The following is a 17979-nucleotide window of genomic DNA, read 5'->3' as shown; positions in this document are numbered from 1 at the left end:
CAGCTGCTCATGATTTTATGATTTTATAAATCTCCATGAGGTTACCCCTTAACCTTCCTTACTCCAGGCAAAACAGTCCTAACGTGTTTAGTCTCTCTTTTTAACACAAGCTTTCATTCTTGGCAACACCCTTGTGAATGTTTTCTGCATCCTCTCTAGGTGAATCATATCCTTTCTTTGGTATGGTAACTGTGCTTGAATACTGCGTTCACCAGAACACAATCTGTTGACCCGCTGACCTAAAATTGCACTAGATTTGGTTGGATTTATTTATGTACACTGAATTTAATTTGTTACCTTGTGTAAATGTGTCTTTATTTACAGTTTCATCTTAAACATACAAATATTCTAGGATCGCACTATCAGACTGAAAAATACCATTTATACCTTCCTGAAGAAGGGTCTCGACCCGAAACGTCACCTATTTCCTTCGCTCCATAGATGCTGCCTCACCTGCTGAGTTTCTCCAGCATTTTTGTCTACCTTCGATTTTCCAGCATCTGCAGTTCCTTCTTAAACATTTATACCTTCCTTTTGTTTTCTGCTTTAACCCAATGAACTACCCAGCAGTGCATTGTATGACTCATTGCTCTTTAATGTTATAGAGACTGCTATTTAAACAATCATGTAATTATTTGGACAAATGTTATAATGTTCGTCTCTCGGTACTGCAGTTTTTCTCATAGAGGGTATTTTTGTTTAGTTCACTGGTGCGGGGAGAAGCCTGAAGTTTCTGCTGTGACAGCTGGTTAATGACGTGCCCACTGTTCTTTGTTTAAACCACACTGTCTCGCCATGGATCCCAAGATTTCTGCCTGGGCTAATTTGCGTTCAGTTACCGTGACATCTGTAATTAAAACCTTATGTAGGAAAGAGACACATACGATAAATCCTAGGAATCAATTTATTATTTATGTCCTAATTTTAATTTGCTGACCAAGGATTATTGCCTCAGTGTATCGGAAGTATCTCTTTGGAGGAAAGAAAGAAATAGACATTGCTAATGATTGCCTCCAGGGTGTGTTGGAAGTGTCTGAGAATGGATTCCAGGGTATGCTGTTAAGGAAACGGGTCAATACTGGGATCTGTTGGAGTGCTGAAGAATAAATTCCAAGAAAACAATAGAATTGACCAAGGATTGATCTAGAGCAGTGGTTCTCAAATGGGGGTACGCGTACCCCTGGGGGTACGTGAAAGCACTCCAGGGGGTACGTGAGATTTTAAATTGGGCTTAATAGCTGGTTAGGGGGTACTTGGCTGAAAAAATATTTCACAGGGGGTACATCACTGAAAAAAGGTTGAGAACCACTGCTCTAGAGTTAGTAAGATTGCACTATCTACTGCTAGTCACCAAGGATAAATATTAGAGGGAGCTGGAAATTATTACAATAAATTCCAGGATATATTAGAACTAGACTAAACAGGGTACATTAAGTGATCGAGAATGGATTCCACTGTGTACTGGAGGTGAAGAAGGATAGGTTCCAGGAATCAATTTCTTGGTTTACTGGAAATGCCCAGGGTCTGATTCCAGAGTATACTGGAGGGGAAACAACACTATGAGCATAAGGTATTGGAGGTATGTATGTATGAGCAGACCTAAGCAACTAGCCGATAATTTTATAACATAAGTCAATTCTTACAGGCATTCAGAAAGTGCAAAGGTTTTTCAGACCACTTAGTTGTGAAACTATGGGCATTTCCTACTTTATAAACAGTGCGAGCTCTCAGTATCCCCAGGTACAACATCTTTTCATTGTTCTACTTAATATTAAGACTTTTTTATAGTAATGATAGACTTTTTATAACAATTACTGACTGAAGTGCCTCATTGTCCAAGCTGGAAATTCTCATCCTCTCGATATGTGAGCCCAATTCAAATAGTTAAAATTCACAAATAGATTTTAACTTAGTGGACTGAACTAGCAAAGCAGCCCAGAAGATAGTGAAATAGATGACATGTGTAGACTATGCAGGGGACGACAGATGGCACAATGGGCTAAGTGTTCGACTGGCGACCGGAAGGTAGCCGGTTCGAATCCCGCTTGGAGTGCATACTGTCGTTGTGTCCTTGGGCAAGACACTTCACCCACCTTTGCCTGTGTGTGAATGTGTGTGAGTGATTGGTGGTGGTCGGAGGGGCCGTAGGCACAGATTGGCAGCCACGCTTCCGTCAGTCTGCCCCAGGGCAGCTGTGGCTACAGAAGTAGCTTACCACCACCGAGTGTGACTGAGGAGTGAATGAATAATGCGATGTAAAGCGCCTTGAGTATTAGAAAGGCGCTATATAAATCCCATCCATTATTATTATTATTATTATGCCACATTGGTGCAATGAGTAGAGCTGCTGCCTCACACCAGCAACTTGAATACAACCTTGACATCCACAGAACAGAACAGCACAGGAACCAACCCTTCTACCATGCTCTCTGTGTGAGTTTGTACATTCTCTCTGTGACCATGTGTGTGTGTGTACTCTGGGAGTACCTAAGGATGTGTAGGTTGGCAGGTTGATTGGTAGAATCTGAGGAGAGTTAATGGGAATATGGGGAGAATAAAATTTGATGAGTGTGAATGGCTGTTTGGTGGTGGTGGGCTTAATAGCCTGACATTGTACAGGATGATGGTATACTAGATGACACTGTGACAAAAGAATGCAGTTTAAATATTAGCTTTCAAGTAGCTCAATTTAAGGAGAAATATAGTTTAAGGAAAGAAGGAACTCGACCTGAAATGTTGCCTATGCATTCCCTCCACATGTGCTGCGTGACCTGCAGTTTTACTCCAGCCCCATGTGTTTTGGCTTTCAGTGTCAAATTGCTTTGCACTCTTCCAGTTGCAGCAACAAGGAGTGCTGAGAATAAACTATGGTAAGAATGAAAGTAAACTTTACATAAGGGTCCCAACAGCCAGCAAGGAGATGTCTATGGCATTAGATGAGGCATAGCCTCACCATTATCTAATCCAGCCAGTTCCGGCTATTTTAATTGTGGTGTTTTGGAGATTTCTTTGTAATCCCATCCTCCCACAAGTGACTGCCAAGAAACCCTTAAATTTAGAAATGATGACCAGCTGAGAAAAATTGAGAATGAAGGGCATTTCTCAGCAAAGCGGAGGTGATTATCACAGCCGATAAAAAGTAAATGGCGTTTTTATAACTGCCAAAGTGGAAACGATGAACCTGTCAATCCAGCTTTCTGACCGCAGAGCTGTGAATGAGTGATTGATATTATGCACACACAACTCTGAGAAATCACGTTATTTTTGAGAAATTGGTGTATTTCTGTTAAAATAACTAATTTCTAAGCAAGTTTGACTTTGTTCACTGTTCAATAGACTCTTTGCTTTGTCATACGACACCTCTGACTTTTGAAAGAAAGTGTTGTTAACAAATGCCCTGTATTTTGTAAGTAATTTTTCAGTACAGATGTAACTGTCAGCATCTTCCAACTATACCATCAGCCACATTAACACCACCTCCACATCTCCTCCTCACCACGAACAAAAGAACAAGCCACAGATCAGCATGTAATCTTTCAAAATAATTAACATTATCTGTCAGCATTTTAGACTCAAAACCTTCCATTCAAGCTAATCATAAATGACTATAGAAGAAGACACTGATATAGTGTTTCAAATGTCCATGGGGAAAAGTATAAATGCCGATGGCTTGGCTTGTTGGGTTGTGTCATGTTTTGCAAGCCTTGCTCAGTTCAGGATGGCTCGTATTCAGGATTACTGTATTTGTTCTCTGTGCCTGATCAATATTCAGTGTAGTATCTTTAATCAGTTAAATATCAAGTTTGGGTTTGCTGTACCTTTGGGGGATGGTCGGGGTTGGATTGTATATAAAATCTTCTATATATCTATCTATATATATATCTATATATCTAACTATACTATTAGTAAAACTCTCATCTTGACCACTACTGGTTTTTTATTTTTTTTATTTGTGCAAAAACAGTAACCTAAATCGCTAGGGTTTTTTCGCCACCTTACTCATCGTTCTCCTCTGCTCCAAGTGCACTGAGTTTTGTTCAGTAAAATGTTAGAAAAGTTATGAAGGTTTTAAAAAATCGTGAGATCAACAGTTTGGTCTTCTCGCCTGTCAGTCACCATGAAGGTAACACGCCTTGGGGCACCCGCGGAGAATAAAGCCCCGAAGGCGGGGCCGAGTCCGTGAGCAGCATGTTAAGTTGAACCGGAAGCCTCTAAGTGAAGTCGGAGTGGGACCGGGAGCTGCTGCATGAGGCCGAAAGCTGAAGGTGCGGGGTGAGCAGAGTGCGAGGTGCGTCTGCTGCGACCACCCCCTCTTCCCACACCCCCCCCTTCCCCCAACTCTCCTTCCCCACCCCCCCTCCCACCCCCCCGTCTCCACCCCCCCCCCCTTCTCCACCCCCCCCCCCCTTCTCCACACCCCCCCTTCCTCACACCACCCCCTACCTCACATCCCCCCCTTCCACACACACCCCAAGTTGGCACAGGTTGTGTCGAAGATGGGTTTTGTTCGTACCTGAGAAGACCTCCAATTCTGGCTTCAATTCCACTCCAGAGTACAAATGTCCACACTGGCATTCCCGTACAGTACATAGTCAATCCACATCACATACATGGGTGGACAGTCTGAGAGACTCTCTGCTGTCTTGAAATTGCCCTATGATTGCGAAGAGTCATAAATATACACCTTGATATTATTGTACCTAACTTTGTCCTGAGAGTGAATAACGAGGGTAATACAGTTATCCAAGTTATAATAAGTGGAACTATATTCTTCCAAATACTCAAGACCTCAAGGTAATCTGACTGAAGCTTTCGGTGTTTTATAAATCAATTAAAACATTTCCCTAGCCTCATTGTTCCCTGAACATCTGGAAAGTGAGGGGATTTTTTTTAAATTCCACATTCCACAAACCCAGCATGCTGAAGAAACAGAAAGAGGTGTGTTTGTTGGGTCTAATTGTTATTTTCAGTAGACTGAACATTTTTGTGCTCTTGTTGTTAGCTTTACATAGACCACAGGATAACAGAAAGCTTACAGCAAAGAATTAGACTATTTGGTCCATTAGCTCAACATAAGACACATCCAGCTAATCCCTTGCTCCGCAGTGTGTAACAGTTTATTTTCTTGCAGCTATTTACTCAACTCTTTTTTTTAGGTGCTACAATTGAATCTGCCTCCAGTATTACACCTAGGACCTAACCACTTGCTGCCAGTGTAAAACAAAAATTGCCATGCCACTATTGCTTTTTTTGCCAGTCCCCATAAATCTGCATCTTCCAATTCTTGATCTCCCTGCAGAAGAATTTCTCTTTACCTAGACTGTTTGATTCATGATTTTAAATGCCTCCATCAGATTCCCTCATGACCGCTTCTGCCTAACTATAGCCCCCCAGCCTTGGAATCACCTTGGTAAATATTTTCTGCTCCCTCTCTAAAGTCTCCGTCTTCCCTAAAGCACGGTCGCGATATTTCAGTTGTGTCCAAACCCGTGTTCATAATGACTTGAATGCAGCGGCATTCAATGTGCTCCTCTTGCCCCCCGATCCCCATCTCGTTAGTATCAAGGTGCTGCACTCTATGAGAGATGTTGATTGTTGAGGACTCTTGTAAAATGGTGTTGTTTCTGATGTTTTCTCACCATATTGTTCTTTGGCAGGTTGATGAAGATGTGGCTTTGGAGCAAGCCATGAAGTTCTGCCAACTGCAAATGGCCACAGCACAGAAGCAGGTAAGTAATGCAGTCTGTGAGCCCACTGGAGAGAAGAGAACTGAGTGTTCATGCAATTGTTATGTGTTTGAATATTTTAACTACGATAATCAGAGAGAAGTCCAGAGGCTACCAGCTCATTCTAGTAACTTGTTTCAGTAACTCTTGCTCATCATAATTATACTTAATGGGAAGTTCCTAGCCAGGCTCCTCAAAAGACACCTATCCTTATGTTGTCTAATTCTGTTTCAGCTGGGGATTTCCACTGATATCAATGTTACCAATTTTTCAGTGAGCTATATTCAGTAAATTAAATGATAAAAAGCAATTCACTTAATTGGGAGGTTAGACAAGAGTGACAATCTTCTAGTTTTTAACTTATTTTGTGGAAAGGAGACTTTCAATTTATGGTTTAAAACACTTCATTTTTAGACTATACAATTGTGGTTTGTGAAGGGGTAATTTGGTGAACAAAATGGTTATGCCAGCCAGAAATATGTAAAATATAGGCCGACTGCACTGATGAAAGTTGGACGTGCAATGTGCGATATATTAATTAACGTGCAAGATTTCTTTGATTGTTACAATTGTTTTGAGTTCTGTGAACCAAAGGCTGCAGAATGAGATGCAGCTTGGTGAAGGCTTTGGCAGTTTGAAGTGACAGCTGCACCAACAGCACTGATGACTCTGTGATCATGGTGTGCCTTATGTTGTTGACAGAATTCATGCATAAAGTACACCGCTATTCCTCATTCATGCGCTTGTACACAGAGAAGTATATAAAATGATGGGAGGCAGAAATGGAGTAGACCGTCAGAACCTTTTCCCCACCGTGCCAAAGGCAAGTCAAGCTGTATGGTGGCGCGACTGGTAGAAGTCTTAACGCCAAGAACCAATTTCGATCCTGACCTTGGGTGCGGTCTGTATGGAGTTTGCACGGTCTCCATGACTCTGTGGGTTTCTTCTGGGTGCTCCAGTTTCCTCCCATATCACAAAGATGTGTGGGCTTGTAGGTTAATTGGCCTCTGTAAATTCCCCCAAGCATGTTGGGATTGAATGAGAAAATGGGATAACAGAACTAGTGTGAATGGGGTGGTCAATGGTCAGTGCATTTAATGGGCTGAAAGGCCTATTTCCATGCTGTATCTCTAAACTAAAGGGGGCATAGCTTAAGGTCACAGAGGGAAGTTTAAAGGAGACTAGACTAAGTGGAACCCGTTGGGTCGTTGTCACACAGGAGGCTTAGTCCTCCAACGCAATATTCCACCACTCACGTATAGCCCCCAACTGCACCGATGCAGCTCATTTCCCCTCATCCCTAGCACTCTCCCCTCCTCTTCACCCTCCCTCTTCTTTCCCCTCTCCTCCTCCCCTCCCTCAATCCCTCCCTCACCTCTCTCCCTCTCCTTTCCCCTACCCTCAGTCACTCCCTCCCTCCCTCCATAACTCCTCTCCACTCCCTACCTCCCTCCTATCCCTCCTCACATCCCCCACTGCCCTCCTCTCCCTCTATTCCCCACTCCCTACCTCCCCCTCTCCCCCCTCCTCTACTTTCTCCCTCTATTCCCCCTCCGCCCCCATTCTCCCTCCTCACCTCCTCCCTCTTCTCTTCACTCTCCTCCTACCCTCCCCAATCCCTCCCTCACATTTCCTTTCCCCTACCCTCAGTCACTCCCTGCCTCCCTCCATAACTCCTCTCCCCTCTCTACTTCCCTCCTCTCCCTCTATCCCCTCTCCTCCCCCACTCTCCTTCCCCAGCATCTCGAGGTTGCCGCTCCTCTCCCTTCTTGCGTGCCCCAGAGGAGCATCAGCCGTCGGCGCGGATCGACCCGGAAGCACCAGCATCCACGGTCATGCCGGCGTGTGGGCGGGAGGGGTTGAGAGCTATGGAGGAGAGGCGTTGTGGCGTTGCGGGGCGTTGTGATTGCGGTGCGTTTGGGACTCACAACGGGCGCTGGACGCTCTCCTCCGCCGGGATCAGATTCTCTGCTTTCCGTTTGGCGACATCTACCGGACCCAGCCGGGCCGCTTCCGGTCCCTCCGAAAATTGTGTCCGGTTGGAGACTTCCGCCGGCCACCCGCTTCAGTAAAGACACGATGGCGCAGGAAGGGGCGAACCATCCCGGGGCGTGACAGGAGAAGAGACCAATTCGCACGGAGCTGACTGGCAGGAGAGGAGATCGATCTGCGCATGCGCGGTTTCTATGATTTTTAAACCTTGCTAACCTTTACAATATTCCACCGATCGGCACGAAACTTGGTGCACCCGCAGCACAGGAGAACGGCGAATGAGCTGGCAAATCATTGTAGTGCTATCGCGTACCGTTTTTGCACAAATAGAAAAAACACGCAAACTGGAAGAGCACAAAATCAGAGTTTTAGTTATGTATAGATGTTCAGGGAACATTTCTTTTCAGTGGTGGGTGCCTTAAATACATTGCTAGGGGGTTATGGAAGCAGAAATGATAGTGACATGCAAGAAGATTTTAGATAGGCGTGGATATGCAGGGAATGGAGGGATATGGATCACATACGAGATGAGTGTTCCTGTGCTGTATTGTTCCATATTCCATGTTCTTTGCAGTTATACTCTTATGCTCTCATTTACATGCAAGCTCTCTCCTTGACATGTTTGTTCCTTGTCTGTGACTCAAATTTGTGTAAGTTGTTAAGCTATTTTCACTCTTTTATTTCTAAGAGGAAAGCAGCGTAGTTTATATAATGTGAGACACAACTGTTCATGCATCATTGTGAGAGTTCTGAGATGAGCTTACAATAAATGAGGCACAGCTTTTAGAGCTTTGAGTGTTTTCCACATATTACACGCCACACTTAGCACTTCTCATCAGACCAGGAACCCACAGGGGGATTAACATTACAACTTGCATGCTCATGCTTGACACATTTAAACTTGCACACTTTTGCATACACATCTATGTTAGTACCATGGTATCAGTACATTTTAAACATCACAATGGTTCTTTTCTATCCAGTCTCGAGCAAGGACAACCCAAGACAGGCACCACATGGTAATGACAAGTAAAGCCTTGAACAAAATGTGCTGCTGTGGTACTTATAAACACACAAACTTCATAGCTTTATTGAAGTTACTGCAGGTACCTGATTTTTCAGTGGTACATGGAAACTACCATCACAAAGGACAAGAGCACTTGATCTGTGATCTGAAACAGAAAATGTCAACTGATAATAGCAAGAGATGTTGATGTTAAAAACTGCCGTGTCAACAGCAGCAGCTTCCTGTCATTTTATCATGGTTTAACCTCACCATCAGTCCAAGCCCACTTCAGAAGATGCAAGTTACCATGATCGCTGCCTTACCTTGAAGAAACATTTTTAAACAATTACTGCATTTGAGCAATATTGTTTACTGTCCATGACTTACTTAGAGTCTGTGAATGGAATGTATTGGGCTGACCAAATTGACACTTCTGCACTAGAGCTGTTGAGATAACTTCATTACAGCCTTGACACCTCAAAAAGAAAAAAGATCTGTGGTTTTCACAGTCTGTGCTTATAAACTACCCTGACATACTCCTTCACAATGAGTTGTGAACTCTCATTTAGCACCCACTACACTTCCTAATATGTGTTGGAGCTCTAAAACTTGCATAACACCAGTATGAGGCTTAAGTCATAAGCCAATGTTCCAGTGAAGTGAATATCAAAGCTTCTTTTTCTAATGTGCAGTTTTTTTTTGTGGGTGGATGATTGTGCCACTGACATGAGAGGGGAAGTTCAGAAAAGGGAAACTTTCCTTTTGCACTTCACTTAGCAATCAGGTTCAACCAGTAATGCTTGCATCAGGCCACAAACTGCCTCCACACACCATCAGCCCCAGATGCTATACCGCAAAGGAGAGTCAAAACTCTTGTTAGATGCACAGGTGTTATTCTTTTCAGATAAAGGCAGAAACAAAATAGATTTGTGTAGGAAGGAACTGGAGATGCTGGTTTAAATCGAAGATAGACACAAAATGCTGGAGTAACTCAGCGGGACACGCAGCATCTCTGGAAAGAAGGAATGGGTCAAGGTTTTGGGTCAAGACCCTTCTTCAGAAGCCTCCTGTGTGACTGTTCTCCAGTTCCTATGTACAAGACATTGGTGGAGCAGCTTTTGGAGTATTGTGTTTAGTTTTGATCTCCCTGCTAAAGGAAGGATGTTGTTAAGCTGAAAAGAGAATATTTACAAAGATATTGACAGCACTTGAGGGCTTGGGCTTTACGGAGAGGTTGGGCAGACTATGACTATGTTCCTTGGAGAGGAGGAGATTGTGGGTGATCCTATAGGGGTGTATAAGATCACGAGGGGAATAGCTAGGGTGAATGCAAATGTCTTTTGTCAAAGTAGGTGAATGATAAACAAGGGGACATAGGTTTATATTGAGAGGGGAAATAGGAATCTAAGGGGCAACTTTTTCACACAGAGGGTGGTGGGCAGATGGAACTTGCTGTCAAAGGAGGTAGTTGAGGTGGGTACTATAACTACATTTAAAAGACATTTGGACAGGTGCATGGATAAGAAAGATTTAGAGGTGAACGCGGGCAGGTTGGACGTGTAGATGGGGCGTTATGGGCAAGTTGGGCCGAAGGGCATGATTCCGTGCTGTATGACGCTATGACTATTTCCAACGCAGGAACTCAGCATTTCCAATATATCGCATCGTGGAACATAAACAAGGTGGTCAAATAATGTTGCTGAGCCTTCACATTAATGATTTTGTATGCTCCTAATACTCCTTATATGACATTAGAGTCTATTATAAACTCCAGGCATAATATTTGAGCATGAATGGTCATCTTTCCTTTTGCACTGAAGCTCAGGCCATTTCAGCTTTTAGCTGTGTAGTTTATGGCTTTGGTGCCCCAGCAAGGCACAGTATTACAGTAGAAGTCTTCATTCATGTATGCTTTCCCTACTCTTCATTGTTGCAGGTCAATAACCCATATAGAGTTTTCAGTGAATTGCTGACATCCTTGGTGTGATGTCTGATGCAAATCCATCTTTTGAGGGAAATGTCACAAATCTTGTGATTCAAGTTTCCTTGCACAAAGATCCGAGAGAGATGTATCTGAAATGCTATTAATCTCTGAGTTGAACCCAGTGCTTCTAAGTTCAAATTAAACATGTATGTTAATGTAAAGATCAAAGCTGAAAAATAGTTTAATTGAATTATATGGTGTTTCTTTTTTTTACACATAATTTGCTGGGGATTTGAACTTGCTTCTTGTTTCACTATTAGCAGCGAAGAAAAAGAACAGCATTTCAGCTCTCCAAGTGCACGTCAAAATGGTGTTGCTTTCCTGGCAGCTCAGTCCCTCTGAGTACATTCCTTAGACCATTGCAGAATCTACAACTCTCCCTGTATCTACTTTGCTCCTTTCTGACTGCTGACATCTGATTAATCACAACCAGTTAAATTTGAATTACTTGAAGTGAGTCAACAACACAACAACATATTACTTGCATGTTGGCAGCTGAGGAAGGCCTATTTATAACTTGCTATTCACAAGTTCCATCTTCATTGTGTGCCTGTTCATTCAGTTTGGGAGTCTCACTGTCAGTGAGTGATTGAAACATATAACTCGATCAAGTTTTCTTACGCGAAGATCTGTGAAAAAATCTGTTCCTAAATTAAATTCAAACATGCATGTTAATGTAAAGGTCAAACCTGAAAAATAGTTTAATAGAATTAAATGGCGCTTCCCTTTTTCTTCGACCTGATTAGTTAGGGATTTAAACTTCCTTCATGTATCACTATTAGCAGCAAAGGAAAGGAACATTTCAGATTAACTTTGATCAACATCTGCTCAGTTTTGATCAGAGTTGGTCATCTTACTCCATCAATAATGGTCAAAGAATAATCAGCTGGTGGACACCTAGTTTGTGTTTCACCAAGTTCAAGTTCACATTCTGATGCATCACTGCCTCTTTGGTTCTATGGTGAACCAAAGAGCTGAACTCCAAGAAACAGAAGTGTGTTCCTTCCTTTTCAAGGCAGCATTTGACCGAGTGTGCAGATCCAACAGCACCTGAGAAGCAGCTGCTTGATCAACACCCTCTCCGAACCATAAATATTAATTCAATTTGCCGCTATTGGACAGTAGAGACTATAGAGGAATGTAGGCCAAATGAGATTATATCAGAATGCCTACTTGGTTGACATTGACAAGGTTGGCCAAAGGATCTGTTTTGTATTCTATAGCTCTATGGCTGTGTGACTGTGATGAACTGTGTATCATCTACAAATTGCCTACAATAGTCATTTGCCTAGGCTTCTCCTGCAGCATATCCCAAACAGGCAAACCTTACCACCAAGGAGAACAAGGATAGCAGGTGAATAGGAACACCACTGGCAGTAGATTCCTCTCAAATTGCATACCATCCAGACTTGGGAAAAAATTCCCATTCTTTCATCATCCTTGGGTCTAAGTTTGGAAAATCTCATCTCAACTGCACAATGGAAGCACCTTCAACAGAGTAAAAACAGTCAGATCACCACCACTCAAGAATACAGGCAATAAATGCTGGCCATGCCGGCGATAGCCTGATCTTTTAAAAAAATAATAGAAGAATAATACACCATAATAACCTTATTGATGTAAATTTTGAATTTAGACTAATGATAATGAATTGTTTTCTACAGAAACATTATTGATCATAGTTTTGGAAATCCCAATACAAGGTAATTAGCTAATTACAACCACAGTTGCAAAGATTCGTATGCACTGCAGTGGTGTTAATCATCTCTACAAGTTAAGCTTAGTAACTTAGTAGATTGTGTAAGAAACAAAAGAATGAGATTTCAATAAGAAAATCATTGCTGTGAATTTCATATTTTAATTTGCAAATTATACTTTATGTTGATATTCGTATAAATGATGGAATCTTCCAATATTTACACCATTGGGTATTTGTGCGGAATCTTTTATCATTGAAACTGGGTTCATCAAATATGAATTGATGTATATGCATACGATCCAAGTACTGCATCAGACTGTTGAATATTTAGGATTTCATGCAGATTTTAACATATCTTGCGGTCTGACACACAACTATGCAACTAAAAAATGGGGAAAAAGAATGTGTGAAGGAATTACTAAGCACAGGTCCTAGTATAGGGGAATTTCTGACTATGGACTCCATATGAAGTCTCAGAAGTTCATGCTGTATATGTAATGTTGGTTGGTGAGTGCAGTGTGACTGGAAGTGTTGGAGGGCACAAGGTGCATGCAGAGAAGTTGCCACTGTTTATGCTCATGCATTAACTTTCTAACAGCATTTAGATACCAATCAGGAACAGGAATCTGTGATTCAACTTCCCCTTCCCTCTGGTTCTCTTTTTCTTTGATACAAAGGTGAATTGCGGGCTACCTTTAGTCTGCCCACATCACTTGTTCTCTCGCTTTAGGTAGCCCCGACATTCATTCTCTCTTCTCATTTACACCCTACAAACAGCTTACAATGGCCTGTTTCCTTTATCATTGTTACTTTTTTGCATATCTTTTATTCATTGTTCGTTTTCTCTCCACATCACCGACTATATCTCTCGTTTCCCTTATCCCTAACCAGTCTTAAGAAGGGTCTCGACAGGAAACGTCACCCATTCCTTCTCTCCAGAGATGCTGCATGTCCTGCTGAGTTACTCCAGCTTTTTGTGTCTTTGACCTGTTCTTAAGATCTCTTGTACAGAATATGAACTTTTGAAGTGTGTAACCAAAGTCTTTTAATCTGGGTTGAAGCCGTCAGAGAAATTGGTGGCATTCCAACTCTCTGAGGTATGCTTTAACCAAGGTCTCTAATGAAAGACGACATCTAACTCAATGCATTGCATGTATTCTGTAGTAACCTTTAAGCAACTACTTATTCAAATATTATGTTTCCATTTTATCATTTTAAATGGAGGCTTATAAAATTGTCTTCATTTTAATTTTTGCTCAGTGTTTTATCAGGTAAATCCTTGGATTTCAAAATAATTTGATTTGTAATCTGTTTTTATTGCTATCCAAGTACATTCTATTAACTTAATAAATTACAGGATTTTCTTCTCCCTCTAATGAACTGTAAACTTTTAGCACTGTTTGCAGCAGGCTTTCCTGCTGTTGAAGTGATACTTCCTCCATACCCATTACCCTTGGCATTGTTCTCAAGTACATCATTAGTTCATTTATTTCATCTGAACAGAAAAGCTCAATTGTATGCCACTCCCAAATACAATACTGAGATTTATAGAAAAGTTTTTTTTCTTTTTCCATTCAGGAGGTCATATGACCCATCAAGTCAACGCCAGCTCATAAAACAGTGCTGCCAGCCATAAATCTTTCCAGTAACGCATTCTTCCAATGTTCAGCACCAACTGTCCCCTCTCTCTCTCTCTCACTCACTCACACACACACACACACACACACACACACACACACACACACACACACGCACACACACACACACGCAGCACACGCACACATGCAGACTCAGACATATACATTACAGTGGCCATTTTAACCAATCCTCATGTTTATGGGATCTGATGCCCTTGTTTTACTTTTGCGTTTGCCTTTTGTTACAAACTATGCAGATCCGCCTTGCAGTTTGTACAAGGAGAAAGTGGATTACACGATTTTTCATTTTGGTGCATGCCTCTTTGTGTAGATAATATGAAATATCATTCATTTGGGAGCACTGTTTGCTGAGGCTGGCCTTAACTGACGGGTCGAGTCGCACCCTCTGCAACCACTGACTGCAAAAATCATTGAGTGAACATTTCTCAAAATGCTAGACAAGGCACATGTCTTTTTTTAGCTTCATAACAAGCATTATATAACCAAATAAAAATTGCATGTGAAATCTATCTTGTAGCTACCTTGCAGCCTTGTTGTCTGAGCAACATCACTCCTGTTTACCGATCAAGACACCCACTGCTTCTCTGCCCCCATAAACACTGTCAGGTCTTCATCTTTTAGTCGCTGCAGTACTCCAGACACTGGTGGGCAGATATGTTAATGTCTCATTGGCTTAATTGCTTTTTATTAGTGCATTAGTTTAAAGAAGCAGGCATGTACAGAACAAGTATCTTAATGTGTTTGTGTCTGTTACTGAATCACAATTGGTTGTGTTGCAAATAATGGTATGTAGGACGATATATTCCATATGTGCTCTATATTTATTATTGTTGATTGAGGTGTGAAATTTGCTCCTGTAAACCACAAGAAGCAATGTGCCACATATGCGCTGCTTTTAAGGCTCTGCAGCAGTTGCATTAGGCATCGCGACATCTGAAAAGATCTGATCGTGTGAATCCATCGTAAGTAAATGAAAAGCAGTTATTGAGCCTATGAAACATGGCAGCAATTTCAATGTAGGTAAGTTTGCAATGCTGGTGAAGAAAAATAAAGTGCAAGCTTTTTTTGAAGACAAAGAGGCGTTGGAAAAATAAAGATTTTTGTTTTAGTTTCAAATCATAATGCACCAAACCAAAAGACTTGCAATAACAGGGATGGCATTCCTAGAAATTGTACATTTAATGAGATTTTGTCATGCAAAAACCTATTTCCCATTGAATCAAATTAGAAATTAGATGCATTCCTACGGAAATCCTACACATTTCAAAGATAATTAGCATTCTGCAGCTGCTACTGGTAGCTCTGGTTGAACACTTAAGAGATTGCCTTGTCAGTTTTCAGAGCAAATCTCTGAAATGACTAATAGATGCATTTGGAGACACAAGTGACTACAAATACTTTTCACCTTCCAGCCTTAAATTTGAATGTAGACAAACACTTTTAAACATATAAAAATATAGGTAGGATAGTTCAGTGATGCAATTCACAACAAATAACAATGGGTGTTACAAACTGCATATAAACTTGCTGGCCTTGTTTCACCCTTTTTCAGACATCTTGAAGGTGAATAATATGTGAAAATATGCAACATTCTTGGGGTAAATAAAACTGCTAGACAGCAAAATAAACCGACTATGCTTAAAAACCCCACAATATCTTGCAAGTGTGTCAAAAAAATCCAGTTGAAAGCAGCAAAGACAGTCAAATTTTGTTGATTTCTTTTCCATTTCATGTTTATTTACTTAAAATATTTCCCCACATAAATTCCTTAAATGCATATTCTGTACCTCATTGTTGGGTAGTGATTTGTGAATTCAATAAGGGTCAATTAATCTGAATTACCACAATGTAAGGGTCGGCTGAATACTGACAGATTAAAAAAACTACTTAATTCTTTCCATTCTGAATTTCTTTTGATGTGTTTAAATCAATACCCAGTTCCTCATTAATACACATTATTGGCTGATCATATATATTATGGAGGCTTAGTTTAGGGAGATGTGGCGTGGAAACGAGTCCGCGCTGACCAACAATCACATGTACACTAGTGCTATCTACATACTAGGGACATTTTTTTACAGAAGCCAATTAACCTACAAACCGGCACATCTTTAGAATGTGTGAGAAAACCGGAGACCCTGGAGAAAACCCATACGGTCACAGGGAGAATGTACAAACACCGCCCATAGTCAGGATTGAACCCAGGTCCCTGGTGCTGTAAGACGGCAAATCTACTGCTGCACCACTGTGCTGCCCATGCACTATTGTCAGTCTTAACAGGATCTGATGCTTTCTAGTGGCCAGTAGTGACAATCACGCCTTGTTTAACATTTGTCAAATTTAACAGCCTGGAAAGATCGTAGTTAACATCCATGGAAGCCAATGAAGTATTGAATCTAGCAGATTTCTCGTCAGGTTTTAGTAATGGCGCAGTTTTTAGCATTTATGGGTTCCATTAAGAATTACCAACATGATGACACCTTTTATTAGCCAAGTATTTTTAGAGATGCCACACTGCAGGAGAGACTGGATAGGGCTGGGAGTAATTTTCTTGAAGTTGAGAAAGTTAAGTAGGAAATGATAGAGGTGTACAAATTATGAGTAGCTTAAATAGGGTAACGGTCGTAAAGTTTTCGCCATAGCAGAGGTGTCTGTAACGAGAGGATATAGGTTTAAGGGAATGAGTATATGATTTAGAGGAGGAAGAATGTTTTTTTACCCAGATGATGTTTGGAGTTTGAAATGTACTACCTGAGGGGTGGTGGAAGCAGAAATTCTAGCAATATTTAAGAGGTATGTAGACCAGCAGTTGAATCATCAAGACATAGAATGCTGTGGACCAAGTGCTGGTAAATGCGGTAAATATGGATGGGTACTTGATGGTTAGCATTCACGTGGCGTGCTGAAATGTCTTCTTGCGGTTAGACTCAATGACTGAGAATGGCATCGATTAGCACATTGCAATCTTCCTTGTTTCCAATTGTTTTTCATTCAACGGCACCTGCAGCTTTTATTGTGTTCAAAAGGGAACTGCAGATGCTGGAATATCGAAGGTACACAAAATTGCTGGAGGAACTCAGCGGGTGCAGCAGCATCTATGGAGCGAAGGAAATAGGCGACGTTTCGGGCCGAAACCCTTCTTCAGACCCTTCTTCAGAAATTGATTTGCAGCTTTTATTTGTCTTCATTGAAATAGCTAAATCAAATCCTCAATTTCCTTAAACTTTTCTATATATTCTGATTTCATTTTTTATTAAACACTTTCAATACAGAAATTACTTTCAATAATCTGTAAGAAATCTTCATAGTTTTAAATTGCATTTCTTTCTGATTTGCATGTGTGATTGTATAGAAACAGCAACAACTTGTATAGTACTTGAAGTCCTTGCCCTTTCTGATCACACACTGGATTATTTTCTGTCTTTTGGTCAATTAATTTAAAATTGTGTGTAATGGGCTTTCCCTCTATTTAAAATGTTAACCCGATTGTTGTGCGAAAAAGAGCTGGTGATGTTACAAGTCATTGCTTTTGAAAATCAAATGTGAAGACTGTAATTAACTTCCACATCCCTCTAGGACTTTCCGATGTATCTCTGTGAGCCATTCTGATCTCTGTATCAGAGAGGAATATAAAATGAAAATGGAAAGAGATTTATTTGAGATGTACGGAACACAGAGCTTGCACCTTTTGGCCAATATTCATGGAATTGATTTGCTCCAGCAAAGAAGAGACAGTGAGACCTGTTGGATCTTCTATAGGATTCAAGGAGATATAGCTGAATGAAGAGAAAATTGGCTTCATGGAAGGAAGCATAGGGTGATGGTGGAAGGTTGCTTCTCCGACTGGAGGCCTGTGACTAGTGGTGTGCCAAGTCAGTCATACAAATAAAAAGCAACGGAACACACAAAATACA

The 17979-nt window shown here is 41.2% G+C and overlaps 1 protein-coding gene across 3 annotated transcripts in view; it reads left to right on the top strand.

Annotated features, from left to right (window-relative positions):
• cabin1 (calcineurin binding protein 1) overlaps positions 1-17979 on the top strand; it is a 244075-nt gene that overhangs the window by 189583 nt on the left and 36513 nt on the right. For all 3 annotated transcript variants that reach the window (XM_033043465.1, XM_033043466.1, XM_033043464.1), the window contains exon 32: positions 5658-5729. In XM_033043465.1, coding sequence (XP_032899356.1) covers positions 5658-5729 — 72 coding nt within the window. The remainder of the gene's footprint in view (positions 1-5657; positions 5730-17979) is intronic.

This window comes from Amblyraja radiata, chromosome 25 (assembly GCF_010909765.2).
Source record: "Amblyraja radiata isolate CabotCenter1 chromosome 25, sAmbRad1.1.pri, whole genome shotgun sequence".
Classification (NCBI taxonomy): domain Eukaryota; kingdom Metazoa; phylum Chordata; class Chondrichthyes; order Rajiformes; family Rajidae; genus Amblyraja; species Amblyraja radiata.
This window is presented reverse-complemented; position numbering and strand designations above follow the sequence as displayed.